The sequence below is a fragment of the Vombatus ursinus genome, unplaced genomic scaffold, assembly GCF_900497805.2.
Source record: "Vombatus ursinus unplaced genomic scaffold, bare-nosed wombat genome assembly UNPS02014838.1, whole genome shotgun sequence".
NCBI classification, from domain to species: Eukaryota; Metazoa; Chordata; class Mammalia; order Diprotodontia; family Vombatidae; genus Vombatus; species Vombatus ursinus.
Window position 1 is genome coordinate 2,239,449 of NW_020954616.1, and position 16,208 is coordinate 2,255,656.

Here is a 16,208-nt window from a genome sequence, read left to right on the forward strand (position 1 = left end):
TCAATGTGGGGGAGGGAGGGCAATGGGAGGCAGAGAAAATAAGTGTTTATCATTTGAAAAAAAAATTAACTAAAAAAACCTCTGATATTAAAAGCAATATAACTTGTGCAAGGTCACACAACTAATTAAGCAATGGAAGTAGGACCAAACTGGGGCCCTGCCCCATGTTTCACACTCAGCATGTTATTAAAAAATATTTACTGAGCTCTGGTGTTTGCAGCAATAGCATCTGATACCATCTGAAAGGTCCAGTTGTCAGAAGAGGGGCAAGTTGGTCTCTCTTGACCTGTCTTTCTAATTTTTCTTAGACTTGATGACCTGTAAGGAGAAAGAGAAACCCATCCATCTGGTGAGTGTCAAGAGTAACAGATTTTGAACCAGAAGATTGAGTTTCTAATCTGACTCTGCTCCTTTGTACCTGAGAGGCCTTCAGCAAAACCCCTAACCTCTCTGGACCTCCATTTCGTTATCTGTAAAATGATGGAGTAGGACTAGTTGACCTCTAAAGTCCCTTCCAAATCTAAATCCATAGTTTAAGATACAGGTAGTACTAAGGCCTTTCTTTTCTTCTTGTGCTTTCTTTATATTGTCCTTTCCATTGCCTGTTTGAATATCTTACACTCTCTTTGGTCACTCTTCCCTGATTGGAGACCTGGCATAATGCATTCTGCTATTTAGAACTGATACACATGGAGAGAGGTTCCCTTAAAGGGGATAAAGGGACTTAACTGGAGAACACAGGGAGTTGGTACAGCTAATGCTGAGATTTTGAGGGAAGAATTCTTAATTAAAACACTAAAGGTGAAAGGAAGACAAACAGGAACTCATCTTGTCATAAGCACTGGAGTGGGTCTAGCCACCCTAGGCTCATAGATTTACAGCTGGAAAGGATCTTAAATGTCCCATGGATCAAAGATACAGAGCTAGAAGAAACCTCAGATGCCATCTTGTTTAATTCTCCCACTTTAGGAGATGAAAAAATGGAGGCCCAAAAAACTTTGGTCTGTAAGTCAGTCAGTTCTTATTAAATGCTAGGCATTGTGACAATGAAGAAAGGCAAAACTGTATTCTAACAGGGAAGGTGACATGTAAAAAGCTGTGTATCTAACATATACAGTGTAAATGGAAAGTAATCTCAGAGGGAGGCCACAGCAGTGTGTATATGTGTATGGGGGAGGGGAAAGAGTGACGAGAACGGGAAAAGATTTCTATTGAAAGTGGGATTTGTGATGAGTCTTATAAGAAGCCAAGGAAGCCAAGAGGGAGAATATTCCAGGCATGGAGGACAGCCAGTATAAGGGAACAGAATCAAGAGATGAAATGTCTTATGTGAAAAACAGCAAGAAGGTCCATGTCTCTGGATTGTAGGTGAAAATGTAAGAAGATTGGAAAGGTAGGATGGGCCCAGGTTGTAGAGGAATTAAAAACCAAACAGAAAATTCTGTTAGATCTTGGAGGTGATAGGGAGCCACTGAGGTTTATTGGAATTGGTAAGAATATGAGGGAGTGGGGGCATGTTAACCATTGAGGAATGAGTCCAGGCACTGTATCACTAACTGGAGAGGGTTCTGTTGAGGGACGGAGGTGATTATATTGTTTAATGCCCTCTCTTGAGGTCTAACTTTGGGACAGGTGGTGATTTCTTGTCCTGTGAGAGGCCTAGGAGGGTGACCTCACAATAGGCAGGAGCAGGAGAAGGAATGGCCTGAGGAGTCTGGTCAGGAGTCAAGAACTGGTAGCTTAAGGTACATCTGGTTTTGCAATGTCTTCCTGAGCACTGGAGAAGCCAGAAGTCAGGAGGTGGGTGGTGGCTTGGGGGAAGTCTCCGGATCAAATAGGCTGGAAATAGATGACATGGATTGAGGTTAAAGTAGGCTTCCCTGGAAAAGATCCTGTCAGAGTGATTATCTCAAGGTGTTACATAAATTATAGGGGTCAGAGGCAGGATTTAAACCCAGGTTTTCTATATTGTCAATGTTCTTTCCATTGTAATATGATGCCTCCCAATTACCATTCTATAAATGAGGAAACCAAAACCCAGAGAAATCAAATGACTTGCCTGAAAGTCACAACAAGTATTAAGTAGCACAGTTGGTATTTGAACCCAGGTTTTCTCACTTCAGATCCTATATTATTTACCTGAGTGGCTAAGATGTCTGTGTGTCTTATTAGTGTTCCTATTTAATCCCTCTAGGTTAATAGCTTAGTGTCATTGTTAAGTATAGAGATGAAGGACATACAGGAAAAGCTCTGCGTGTGTATGTGTGTGTGTGTGACTGAGAGAAACAGAAAGAGAGAGAGAGAGAGAGAGAGAGAGAGAGAGAGAGAGAGAGAGAGAGAGAGAGAGAGAGAGAGAGAGAGAGAGATTAGAGAGATTACATCACTGCCTACTACCTCTTGAAGGTGTGGACAGGATTTCACCAACAGTAAATGTCTAACTACAGTAGGATGTGGGACATTTCCTAGTATCTGGTGGTGAGGCATTGCTTGGAACAGGACACCACCTGCTGGATAGATTACCTAATAACACCAATTTAATTTTTTTCCAGAGCAAATACATTTCTTGGCATGTTGGAAAGTGAATGTCCTCTCGCATAGCTCCTACCTGGACGTAACTATGAGTTACAGATTTCAGTTGCAGTGTATCGTTCCAAGAAGATAGCTCAAAGCAGATGAGTCGAAGTTTGTCTCCTATCTCACACTTTGTTTTGGCCCATTTGCCAAACATTACCACTTCAATTTTTCCTGTGTTGTCCTTCACTTCAAAGAGTGTACGTTTCTCCGATTCAGTTTTCTGCAAAACAAAATCAACATTCCCTCCTGCTTAATATCATCTTTATATCACAGCACTGGGGGAATAGGGATGGGAGGGGATACTTGAAGTTGAATGTCTATTTACTTGACAGGGTACAAACTATATACAGATTGATAATTTTTGGTACAGAAAGTAGATACAGAATTCAGTTTTTTCCAGCTTAAAATACATTTTAGAGATGCTCCGTTCCAAAATCTTCTGTTTAATCAGTCAAGTCCACCCCTCATCCCCCTACCACTGCCCTCCCCGCCCCTTTCCTGCCCAGGTTGTTTTTCGCCTGGCTACCTAAGAAGTCAGCCTTCCCAGGATTTCCTCCAGTTCCCTGATGTTTCTCCAAGTCTGGTCACTGAGTCAAAAGATTCCCAATATATGATATCGTAAATAATATAGGTCCTATCCTGAGTCAGGCAGAATGTCATTCTAAGTCTAGTTTAAAGAAGTCTCTGACTCAGCAACCTATGCTGGTCTTTTTTTTCCCCAACAAATACTTAGTAATCACTCCCTACTATTCAATTATAAACATTTAATGCCCTGTAAAGTCATTTAACCTTTCTGAGACAGTTTCTTCATCTGTAAAATGATAATAGTCCCAGGTGTTATAAGTTATTATGAGCATCAAATGAAATGATGTATGTTAGTCAACTCAAATTAATTAAAGACCCACTGTGTGGTAGGCATTGTGCTAAGCACTGGGAATACAAAGAAAGGCAAATAACAGTCCCTGCTCTAAAGGAGCTCACAGTCCAACAGGGGAGACAACATGCAAACATTTATGTAAGAAACAAGATGTAGACAAGATAAATTGCAGATAAACAAGAAAGGGATGGCACTAGCATTAAAGGGGATTAGGAAAGGCTTCTTGAAGAAGGGGGGCCTTTAGTTGGACCTTGAAGGAAGCCAGGATAGCCAGGAGGTCAAGATGAGGAAGGAGAGAATTCGAGGCACTGGGGGGCAGCCAGTGAAAATACCCTGAATAGGAAAAGGTAGCATGGTGGTGTGTTCGAGAAATAGTGTTCAGTATCACTAAATCCCAGAGTATGTGGGTTCTAATAAGATTGAAAAGACAGGAGGGGGCCAGGTTATAAAGGCTTTGAATGCCAAACACAGGATTTTATATGTGATCCTGAAGTTGATAGAAAGCTATTTTGATTTATTGAATGGGAGAGGGGAGTGGAGAGGAGTGACATGGTCAGGTTTGCATTTTAGGAAGCTCAGTCTGACACTAGAGTGCAGATAGGCTTGAGACAGGAAGACCAACCAGCAGGCTCTTTTAAAACTCCAAGAGGAGGGGATGAGGGTCTGGGCCAGGCTAGCAGTAGTGGCAGTGGCAGAGGAGAGAAAGGGGGGATGGTAGGGAGAAATATAGTAAAGGTAGAATTGACAGGATTTGGCAACAGATTGGATATGGAAAATGAAGATGGTGGTAATGATAGGAAAATCAGGAAGAGGGGAAATAATGAGTTCAGTTTTGGACATGTTGATTTTTAAGATGTCTATAGGACATCCACTTTGAGATGTCCAGTAGGCAGTTAAGATATGAGACCGGAGATTGGGAGAGAGGCTGTAAAGTATTTTGTAATCTTTTAAAGCAGAGGTGTCATACACGCGGGCACACAGCACTTTCTGTGCAGCCTGAACCAGAATAAATGTCATTGGGAAATATTTAACAAAATGAAAAAAAATACAATAGAATATAGCTAATGTTAATACATGGTTTTCCAAGTTAGTATACGGCTGCAGGGATCCTTATGCATAGTTTAGCAACTCCTGTTTCTATTTGAGTTTGACACCATTGCCTTAAAGCACTATATAAATGTTAATTTATTGTTAGTAATAGTAGTTGTAGGTAACTGTGCTAAAGTGGAAGAAGGAGCTTATAGTCTAGTAGGGGGCTGCAACGTATACACAGATAACCATAATGCAAAATACAAAATACTTCTAGATTGCCCATTAACTCACTCCCCCCCCCAATTCTTAATTCTTTGCCCTTTCTTCCTCTTCCTATATTGGAATTTCTTTGAAGTCTTATTTGTCTGAGCCATGTGCTTTTCAATATAATAACTCTAGTTGCTTGCTTAACCCATCAACCATCAGTACTTAACACTAACTATAAGAGCACAGTTATTTTACACACAAAACTAGCATGCTGTCTATATCCCAGAAGAAAAACACAAATTGAGTATGGGTAAGTATATTGGGGAGGCAGTACTTTTCTTTATTGCCTACCAGTATTTAATGAAAAGCTTTAAAATTAAAACACTTCAAAAATGAGACAGGATGGCCCTATAAGTAGTGATAAGAAGTAGTAAGTAACCTCACTAGAGGTTTTTAATCAGAAGACAAGTAGTTGAGAAGGAAGTGTTTTAGGTAAGGGGGTACTAGATACTCTTTGAAGTCCCTTCTAACTTTAAGATTCTATGATTCTGTGACACTTGGAATTTGTTGGAGATTGTAGCAGTGTGTAAGAGATGGACTCTTGGGTGTGAAGACCAACCAACCCAGTAATTAGCCATGTGATTTTGAGAATGTTGCATACTTTTTATGCTTCCATTTCTGTATTTATTGTGTAAGATGCAAGGCTTGGATTACATAATTTCTAAGGTCCTTTTCAGTTAAAAATTTATCTGGTTCCTAGCCAATTAAAAGGTCTTCTACTAATTAAGTCCAAGGAGGTAGCAACTTTAAATAGTCCTAGAACCATTGATGACTTGCCCAGCTAATTATTGAATCTAGTCTGATTCTGGGAAAGAGTCTTTTTATCTGTTTCCTGTCCTAGCTTTTATAGCTAGTACACACCAAGAGATATTGCCTTAGAGACCACTATTCAAAATGAAATAAAAAAGTCATTTGATATAGATGGGGCTGGGCACACAGATGTAAAAATCATCAAAAATGTGTGAGCTTAGTGAATGAAAGTTGAGTGTATTTACTCCTTTGTCAGCTAGATCACAATGGGTGGGAGTGGTTCTCTTCAGATCACAAAATGATGAGGTTTCCCAATGTATCTCTTTTGTAATAATTTGTAAAGAAATTCCTTGGGATAGGAGAGATGCTGAATGTTTGTCTTGCTAATCCCTCTATACAATCTAGCCAATTCTTTCTGTTCTACTTACATATAATGCTCCCTGTCCCTCCTACCTGCATTTCTGCTGACTATTCACCACATCAAGAATGAATTCCCTTCTCATTTCTGCCTTATAAAACACAACTCAAGTACTACCTTCTATAGGAAACCTTTCTTAATTCCCTGAACTGCTAGTGTCCTCCCTTGCATTGCAAACTACCTTGCATTTTATCTACTTTGTAATTTTTTTGGTGTTTATTCTTTTCAAATTTATTCCAGATACATTGTCTACCTCAGTGTAAGCTCCTGGTGAAGAAAACAAAAAAGGATTGTATCCCAGCACCCAGCACAGTACCTGGTACATAGCAGGCATTCAATAAATACTTGCTGATTTATTGATTGATTAATCTAGACCTTTGATCCTAAATCATCTTAAGCAGATCACTAATCTGTCCTTCAAGGTTTTCTGGTACTGGGGCCATACATGGACATAGAATATAGGCTGAGTGTGTTGGTATACCCAATCCATGCTCTATGTGTATCTAGGTTGGGGGCACCATGACCTTACCCAAAGTTTACCCAGTTGGCAATGCTTTGTTTAGGAGTCATGTATTTTGATTTCAAGTTTTTAGAAAAATGATTTCCCCCCTCTCTATAAAGCAGTGTGAACTTACCTTATTGATCTCATAAACACCATCCACATAGCTTCCTTGTTTTTGTTTTTGAAGCATTTGGATTTTTGTGGTTTTACCTGCTCTTCTTTTGATGTTTTTGGGGACTATGATCTCTTTATTAGTACACACATCTTGCACCTTGGAGCATTTGTTTACTTCCAGGAAACCTTTTTTCCAATAACCTTTTGATATCTCAATGACCTTATTTTTGTTGAAGTGCTCCTTGACACTCATGTTGAAAACCTTCACTCTGATAAATTCATGCTCATTTGCCACAGTAGCATAAAACATCTGCTTCTGCTCTTCAAGGGTATAATACTCAAATGTCTGGGTCACTTTGAGCACCTTCACTACCATAGATGTAGTCTGGATACACTCTTCTCTTCCAGCTTCTGGTTCTGTTTTCTGATCAGGGTGAAAGACATCAGAGTGAAGACATGAGCTATCAAGTAGGATTAGAGAGTGAGTCAGTCACTTTGTTAAATACCAAGAAACCAACATCTATAGAGCATGAGATAACTGGAATGAGAATAATGTGAAATATGAGAGATTGTACATCATAGAGATGACATCACTGTCAGGTAGATGCTACAACCACTTGAAAATATGGATAGAACATGTTACATAGTTTACTACTCTCTTTCATCCTCTTATGATTATGGAGGACAGAAAAAAGTTTTCCTACACTCATTCTCATTCCAGATACTTCCCTTGAATGAGACTTGCCCCTACGTGAAAATGGAGGCAAGACATCAGCCAATGACAGAAGTGACATGAGGACCTGAGGTTGTCTGTTTTTCTCCAACCTGTCTCAGTACAAATGGCATGCCCTTTCAAGTAGGATGGAATTAATTCAACACTTTATGTATCTGTGATTTCTTTGGTAAGTATTCTCTTTGCTAACACAGACCCAATTTCTGTGTCTCAGTGGATGGTCTTAGAAAAGTACTATGGCAGAAAAAAGTTATCACCTGGTAATGAGCCTTTCTGAGTTGAATAGGCTGTTCCTTGGATAACAGACATAGAGTCCTTTGCTGGCCCATTTGGTATCCACTGATATAGCCTGTGAGAAGTTCCACATCCCATTGAACTGATATTGAAGGTGAATAGAATAATGGATTTGGTATCAGAAGGACTTATGTTCAAATCCCATTCTTTCCTAGCTGTATGGCCGCAGGTAAGTAACTTAACCTTCTGAGCCTCAGTTTCCTTATCTGTAAAATGGAGTAATAATATATTTAAAATCTCCCCTATGGAGTTATGAAGATTTATTGAGATGAAGTAAGTCACATGAACTTTAAATTGTTATATAAAAGTCTGTCATTATTTATGCAGTTCTTTAAGATTTTTAAAGGGCTTTATGTTCATTATATTGTTTTGAGGCATTGGTGTGGTACATTAGTGGATGTTCACAATAATGTGTACTATGGACAAAACAAACTCCTGTTGTGTGGTTGACCACTGACACTTAGAGGGTCATAAGATTACCTTATCTACTATGAGGAACTCATCAAAAACGGAAATATCTACCTGCCTTTAAAGAGCTTACAAGAAAATGTCAAAGAACAGAAATACCTATGCAGAAAATATGACATATGTAAATCTGCCTTTTCCATTATTTCTGTAATCAGAGCCCTCCCTAGGACATTGTGTATTGAGACCACTGTTACAGAAGATTAGGATTGGATCCCCTTCCCTCTTCAGACTTTTGAACAGTCTTACAAGCAAAGCAGAAGGCCAGATAGAAGGATGACAGTATTTTCCACCCTCTTGTGCCAAAGAAAGACTGAGGCTTCCATAGGTACAACCATTTCACATATCTCTAACTTGGGCCCTAAGACAGTTGTTTCCCTTTCAGAAGAATAGAGGTAAGCTTGCACCCTCTACAGAAGCAGGCCATCAAATAGAATGGGGAGGTAGGAGCAACTCTGGCTCATTCTTTAGCGTAAAAGACACTAGACTCTTCTCTTGAACTTTGCCTTTGATCTGCCTTTTCCTCTGGTGGTAACTGACAATCTGTTTTGACCTAGACCTGAAATAGATCTCTTGTCCTCTAGATAGTTTGCTGACCTGATTCCTTCACTCATTGATCATTTTATAAGAACAAGTCCTTTGTGGAGGGCTAGAGGGTGAAGTACTAAACTCCCAAAGCTTTCCTTTATAGAAGACTAGACTTGAACTCTCCAGCTAAATCTCCAGCTCAGTTTGTTTTGAACTCCTATGAACAAGAAGGCTGGAGACCAGACTTCCTTGGTTTTCCCCACCTTCTATCTTCCTTCTGTGTGTTGCTTTCCTTTATTAGATGGTAAATTCCTTGAGGGTAGGATTTGTCTTTCTTTTTCTTATTTGTATCCCTAGAACTTAGTATAGTGCCTTACATATAATAAGTTCTTAATTAATATCTATTGAATTGAATTAAATTGTCTCCAACCCTTCATACTGTTTTATTTCTGCTAATTTGGTATTAACTTTTTATCATTCCCTTAGTAGGGTAATGCAATTTTAGTAAAGCATTGAACAAAATCTTCCATGCTGTTCTTATGGAGAAGAGAGAAATGAAGGCAAAAAATTCCTAAGAATAAAAGCTATCACTATGTCGAACCAGCTGTCCCACATGATTTCCCTCTCATTAGGGGGATTTAAACAAAATTTGTATATCCACAGGCACAGGATCACAGATTTAGGTCATTTAGATCAATCCCCCATTTATAAATAATAAACTTGAGGTCCATCTACATGACTTGCCCAAGATCTCACAGGTAACAAATGGCAGAGCCAGAATTTGAACCCAGGTCTGAAGACTTGAGGTGTAGATTGGGCTAGATGGCCTGTAAGATCCCCTCCAACTCTGAACATCTTGGGATTCTGTGAAGTTAAAATGAACTTAGGGGACTGGGCTGGGGGAGGGAACAAATATTTATTAAGTGTCTATTATGTCCCAGGCACTGTGCTAAGCCCTTTACAAATATCTCATTTTATCCTCACAACAATTCTGGGTGGTAGGTGTCATTATCATCCCCATTTTTATAGTTGAGGAAACTGAGGCAAACAGTTTAAGTGACTTGCCCAGAATCACATAACTAGTAAGTGTCTGAGGCTAGATTTCAACTCAGGTCTTTCTTGACTCTAGGTCCAATATAATGCCCCAATATAATGGGGCGATATATCTTGAAATAGAGAAGAATGGACAAAAAATTATATACAATCTTTGGAGTACTGTGCTTAGAGAAGGCTGAGCCCTCAGGTCTTAGGGTCTTGGAAATCACTGATCTCTCAATGAATCATGTCCACCAAAACATTCCTACTGATATGTAAACAGCAAATGGTACCCCAGGGGTAACCCTAGGGGTTAAAAAGAATATAGTAAGGGTTGCTTTTCCAGTACTTTGTGAGGCCCTTCCTGGAGGCAAGGGCTGGGTGGGTGGGTGGGAGGCTCATTTTGTAGCTTCTGTAACTTGAGAGCATCCTTCTCCCCTTATCTTGAAATACCATAAAACTTCTCCTTAACTTGTACCAAAATAATTGTTTTTGTCTCCCTTATCCTGTGTTCCCCTTGTCCTTAATCTTTATCCTGTGTCCTCCCTATTCTATCCTTAATCTTTAATCACCATAACACCCTAAAACTACATCATCCTGAACATCTACAAGCTGTATAGCTTTCTATCTATATACGTCTAGTCCCTCCCAAATAGCACTACCTTTCATTCAGCTCTATGACTACATTAAAGGTCTGTGTGCTTTCACATTAATATGGCTCCCCATGGCTTAAAGAGAATGCCCACGTGAATTCTTTCACACTCAAACCACTCTTTCAAATCTTACCTCAACACTACCATTGTCAGGGAAGCAAGCCTTCTTACCATCAACACACACATATGACCAATGTGTTGTTTTGTTTTGCTAGACCATATTTATCTCTTATAAGGTAGGGCTCTGTTTTGATGGAAGGGGAAAATGTCAGTGGAAAGAGAGAGTGGCATTAAAAAAAAAGCTATAAGAGCATCAACAAGACTGTCATTTTATAAATAGAATCAAAGTCAAGCTTCCTGGCCTCTAGTTTGCAGACTCTACTGTTTCTCTTCTTAAGAACTTAGGGCATTTCCCTCTTCTACTCTTGTACCTCTCCAGTTCTACTGACAATAGCTTGGTAATCATATCTAGCAGTTCATTCAGTAGCCTGAATACACAGTTCTTCTGTGCCTGGTAAGTTGATCTCCTCAAGGGAAACTATTTGCTGGCTTATTTTGATTTTCATCTCCCTGTTAGTCATTTCAGTTCTAAACTTCCCAGTGCCAAGACTGTATCCTTAAATTTAGCAGGTCTTTCCCTCAATGGAAGTCCTTAAGCAAAGGCTGGAAGGATAATTAATTGTCTTGGGTATATTGGAGTTGGGATTGCTTTTCAGGTTGAGGTTGGATCTGATGGTTGTTAAGGCATTTTTCAACTCTAAAATTCTATTATTCTGTAATTATTTTCCTTGGCAGAGAAAAAGGGTAAAGTAAGAATTTAATAGTTCAGTCTTTTCTCCTTTGTCAGTTATCATCCTCTCATCTGCCCAAAGTAGCAGTTATGTCTTTTTTATGAACCTCCTCTTTCCCCCAACATTTCTAAAAAATCACAAAGCCACTCCTTTTTCTTATCCTTAGGATTCTTCCTAAGTTTTAATTCATTCTAAGTTTTAGTATTCCAAACTCTATTTTCATAGTACTGGGCTATGCTTTTGTAACTTGCTTCTATTACTTGCTTTATTCATTCATACATTTGAAAAAAAAATTGAAAAAAAATCTCTGTTGATCAGTGAGTCCCCTATATATTTATATTGTTCTCTAGAAAATTTTCTCTTTTCCTCCTCAATTCAATTAAATTCAACAGATACTTCTTAAGTGGTCAAGGCATTATGTTATATTTTATGTTACATATTATATATATGTTTTATATGTGTGTATGTATACACGCATACATATATGTATATATGTGTATGTATATATACATGCATACATACATATATGTATACATGTATTTATGTGTGTATGTATATGTATACACACACACACAAACACACATACACACACCCTGGTCCAAAAATCCATATAATTTTTTAAATCAAAAATCTTTACTTTAACCAGTAGTTCACTTCCCAATATTTATTATACCTGAAAGGATTCCTGGGATGTCTTCATTTTCTTACTTTCTTGCTTCTCTTCAGTTGTTGCTTTTCGTTTCTGGAAAAAAAGTTTGTTGTGGTTGCAGAGTGAAGATCTTAAGATCATAGACTTAGACTTGGAAGAGATCTTAGAGGCTGAACAGTCCGATTATAGTAATTGAGGAAAGGGAGATCCCCAAGAGGCTACAAAATGATTTCCCACAGATCATCAGTTTAAGAAGTCACATGGTCCATCTCTCTGACTTCAGGGGGTTTCAGTATAGGAATTGTTATCATTAGTGAAGAGAAGGAGCTTTGGAATTGATGAGTGATATAGTTGGTTATTTCTATAATACCTAATCATCTCTACCTCCCCATCCCAATATCCCTGTCTCTCAATCCTCCTACTACCTTTCATTTGTATATTGAGAGGTTACTGAAGAAAAGACCTTAGTATGGACAGTGATAGGAGAATCACAGCAGAGACAACTGTCTTGTCTACTGACTGAAGATCGCCTTATGGTCTGGCTCCTACCTACCTTAGCAACATGATTCTTCTTTGACTCATTGGTGGGTTTCAGGTTATCTTTCTTGGTCAGCTGAGGGTTACCAGTGTTGTTGCCATTAGAAGCTGATCTTCTCATTTGAGCCTGATTGTTTCTTGTCACTGGTTTCTTCTCTTTTTTCTTATTGTATTTCTTCTCAACTGGTTTGAGAACAAGGAAAATGATAGGTTCACTGAAAAAAGTCCTTCCTGGACAGGTGAGGAATTTTCAACATCCTATTCTCTCAAAAGTAATTTTCTTCTGTGGTGCTTATAGTTACAGAGTGGTCTATAGGCACTATCTCATTTTATTCTTATCACAACTCTATTAGGCAAGAAAGATATTATTATTCCCATTTTACAGAGGAGAATACTGAGGCTAAAAGAGGCAACCTTATTTGCTCAAGGGTATAGAATAAATAGCAAAGCTGAGTTCCAGGTATTCTCTTTTTTTTGGGCAATGGGGGTTAAGTGACTTGCCTAGGGTTACATAACTATTAAGTATTATGTGTCTGAGGCCAGATTTGAACTCAAGTCCTCCTGAATCCTGGACTGGTGCTCTATCCACTGTGCCACCTAGTTGCCCCAAGTTCCAGGTATTCTGATGCACTAGTTCAGTGCTCTTTCCATTACATTATTCTGTCATATATATGTATATATATATATGTATATGCATATATTATATATAAGTAACTAACATTGACAATGCTTCAAGATTTTCAAAGCACTTTACATGTATAATCTCATTTGATCCTCACAATAATCCAATGAGATTGATGCCATTACCTCTATTTTACATATAGTGAAATAGGCTGAGGTATGTCTAGTGACTTATGCAAGGTCGGAGAGCCAATAAATGTCAGAAGTAGATTTGAACTCAGATCTTTCTGACCTCATGGAAAGTACTCCATCCACTATGCCATTTAGCTCCCCCATGTGCCCTGACCTTCAAATATAGACTCACCTTTACAACATGCCATGTCAATATACAATTGATGTGGTAGCTTTGTAGTCTAGCCTTCAGAAATTCCTGCCCATGTTTTTGACTACTTATACCCAAGTGTGCTGCAAGTCTTAACACAGCTGCCTCCCATTCAGGAAAATTAGGTGAGCTGGAACTCATAATAATAATTGCTAGCAGTTATATAGATAGATACTGTGCTAAGTGCTTTACAGATATTCTCATTTGATCCTCAGAACAACCCTGGGAGTTAATATCCCCGTTTTACATTTTGCTTTTCATGGCATTCTTCTTCTCATTGGATTTTTGTGCCTCTTTTACCATTTGGCCTATTCTATTTTTAAAGGTGTTATTTTCTTCAGTATTTTTTGTGCCTCCTTTACCAAGCTGTTGACTCTTTTCCCATGACTTTCTTGAAGCACTCTCATTTCTCTTCCTAATTTTTCCACTACCTCTCCTACTTGATTTTTAAAATCTTTCTTGAACTCTTCCATTTCCTGAGGCCAATTCATGTTTTTTTTGAGGCTTTGAATGTAGGAGTTTTGACTTTGTTGTCTTCTGAGTTTGTGTTTTGATCTTCCCTGTCACCATAGTAAATTTCTATAGTCGTGATCTTTTTCTGCTGTTTGCTTATTTTTTCCAGCCTATTTATTGACTTTTAACTCTACACACTGCTTCCAGAATGGAGAGGGCACTGTCCCAAGCTTCAGATTTTTTTGTGCAAGCTGTTTTCAGAGATAATTCTGGGGACCTATGAGTTTTTGGTTCTTCCAAGGTTGTATGATCTAGGGAGAGGTGTGTTTACTACTCTCCTGGTCTGTGAGTTACCACAAGCACTATTTTTTGTCCTGGAATTGTGACCAGGGTCCCAGCTTTCTTGTGGTCACAAGCTCTGGTGTGCTAGTGCTCTTCCTTACCCTGGGACCGAGATCCAGGACTTTGACATAGATCTATGCAACAGAGTACTACCCCTGGTGCCAGCAAAGAACCCCTGTAATCTCCTTCTGACCAATTGTCTAATCCCCTTATCATTTGTGGGCTGAGAGGTCTGGAAACTACCACTGCAGTCATTGATTCAATTGCCCCCATGGCCTACTGCTGTTTTGCTAGGACACTGAACCATGCTTTACTCTCATCTGTATACAACAGACCTTTCCTGTAGACCTTCTAAATTGTCTTGGGCTGGAAAATTGTTTCACCCTATACTTGTGGGTTCTGCCATTTCAGAATTCGTTTTGAGGCATTATTTAAAGTTGTTTGCAGAGGTTTTAGGAAGAGTCCAGGAGAGTGCCTGCCTCTTCTTCATCATGTTGGTTTGGCCCCACTAGTTGTGTTTCAGGGAAAAATGAAGGATAGATAGTCTTTGGATTCTAGATGAGCAGAATTATCTTCCTAGATAAGATCAACGGTCCATTTAGCCCAGGGTTTGTCTGTGACAGTGCAAATAATGTTTTGTGGTTTTCCTCCATGATGCTGGCTATTTTATTTTCTTAAAACAAGATTAGCAGTATACTCCCATGTATAGCTAGGTGGTGCAATGGATAGAACTCTGGACCCAGTAGGATCTGAGTTCACTTCCTGCCTCAGATATTTACTTGTGAAATCTTGGGAAAGTCTTTTTAGCCTCAGTTTTCTTATCTGTAAAATAGTGAAATAATAGCTCATACCTTTCAGGGTTGATGTGAGCATCAATGAGACAATACATGAAAAGTGATTTACTAAGACAATATGTAAATGCTAGCTATAATTATTTTATGAAAGAACACTGAATTTGAAGTCAAAGTGTCTGGGTTCTTTTCCTGGCTCTGCTACTTACTACCTATGGAATTTTGGGCAAGTCATGTCTTTTCTCTGGGTTTCTTTCTTTTTTAAATTGTTGTTGTTCTTTTCATCCATAAAATAAGTGAATTGACTAGATGACTTTTTTTTGCCCTTTTTTTAGTGAGGTAATTGCGGTTGAGTGACTTGCCCAAGGTCAGATAGCTAGTAAGACCAGATTTGAACTCAGGTCCTTCTGACTCCAAGACTGGAGCTCCATCCACTGCACCACCTAGCTGCCCCAAACTAGATGACTTGTAAGGCTGTTTTTAGCTCTTCATCCCATGTTACAACTAGCCCATATTTTCCTTAATGACTTAATAGGGATCAGTCATCCATTAATTAACTTAAACCCATTCAGATAATGAGTCTTATAAGTTTATTATCTGTGATAAAAAAGTGAAAATTCATTGATTTGTTCTTAAATTAATTCTTTCAGACTTGACCTCCACTCCAAGCCTGGTCTAGTGGCTAGGATATAGAGAACAAGTATATATTTATCCTATCGACACCCTTCCGTATTTCATCGTCTTTGACTATATCCTTCCTCAGGCTTCCTCAATCCAGACTGAGGAATCCAGATTTATTTTATTCTATCTTCAAGCATAAGATTCCCTTTATCAGTTCTGTTATACCTAAGATAATAGTGCAAAGAAAAAGTGAAAAAAATGATAAAGTTGGGACAGCTAAGTGTTACAGTGGATAGAATACCAGGCATGGAGTCATGAGGACCTGAGTTCAAATCTGACATCAGACACTTACTAGCTATGTGACCCTGGGCAAGTCACTTAACCCTGTTTGCCTCAATTTCTCATCTGTAAAATGAACTGGAGAAGGAAATGGTAAACCACTCTTGTATCTTTGCCAAGAAAACCTCAAATAGGGTCACAAAGAAACAACTGAAAGCAACTGACCAACAACAACAAAATTCAAAGAAAATTGTACTGAGTCTGGAGACCTGGCTTTTAGTCCCATGACATTAACCAAGTCATCTCATCTGACCCTCAGTTTCTTTCTCTGGTAATTGATGGAATTAAACCTAATCTTTAAGGTCCCTTCTACAGGTGATTTTGTGAGCACTAGTCCTGCTGTGTTGTGAGATTTGGTAACCAGAACCGTATGCCATGCTGTGGTTGTTTAAACAGACTATCTGTTTAGTGATGTCAGGGAAGAATCAGGGATTTAGACC

At 38.8% G+C, this 16,208-nt stretch overlaps 1 protein-coding gene across 1 annotated transcript in view; it reads right to left on the reverse strand.

Moving 5' to 3' along the window:
- Window positions 1–16,208, reverse strand: part of LOC114026419 (interferon-inducible protein AIM2-like) — a 53,874-nt gene continuing 37,666 nt past the window's right edge. Inside the window, exons 4-8 of the mRNA XM_027840112.1 lie at window positions 12,236–12,402; window positions 11,707–11,775; window positions 6,554–6,958; window positions 2,606–2,794; window positions 1–318 (exon numbers count right to left, since the gene is read on the reverse strand). Of these exons, the coding sequence (XP_027695913.1) occupies window positions 295–318; window positions 2,606–2,794; window positions 6,554–6,958; window positions 11,707–11,775; window positions 12,236–12,402 (854 nt within the window). The 3' untranslated portion in view covers window positions 1–294. The remainder of the gene's footprint in view (window positions 319–2,605; window positions 2,795–6,553; window positions 6,959–11,706; window positions 11,776–12,235; window positions 12,403–16,208) is intronic.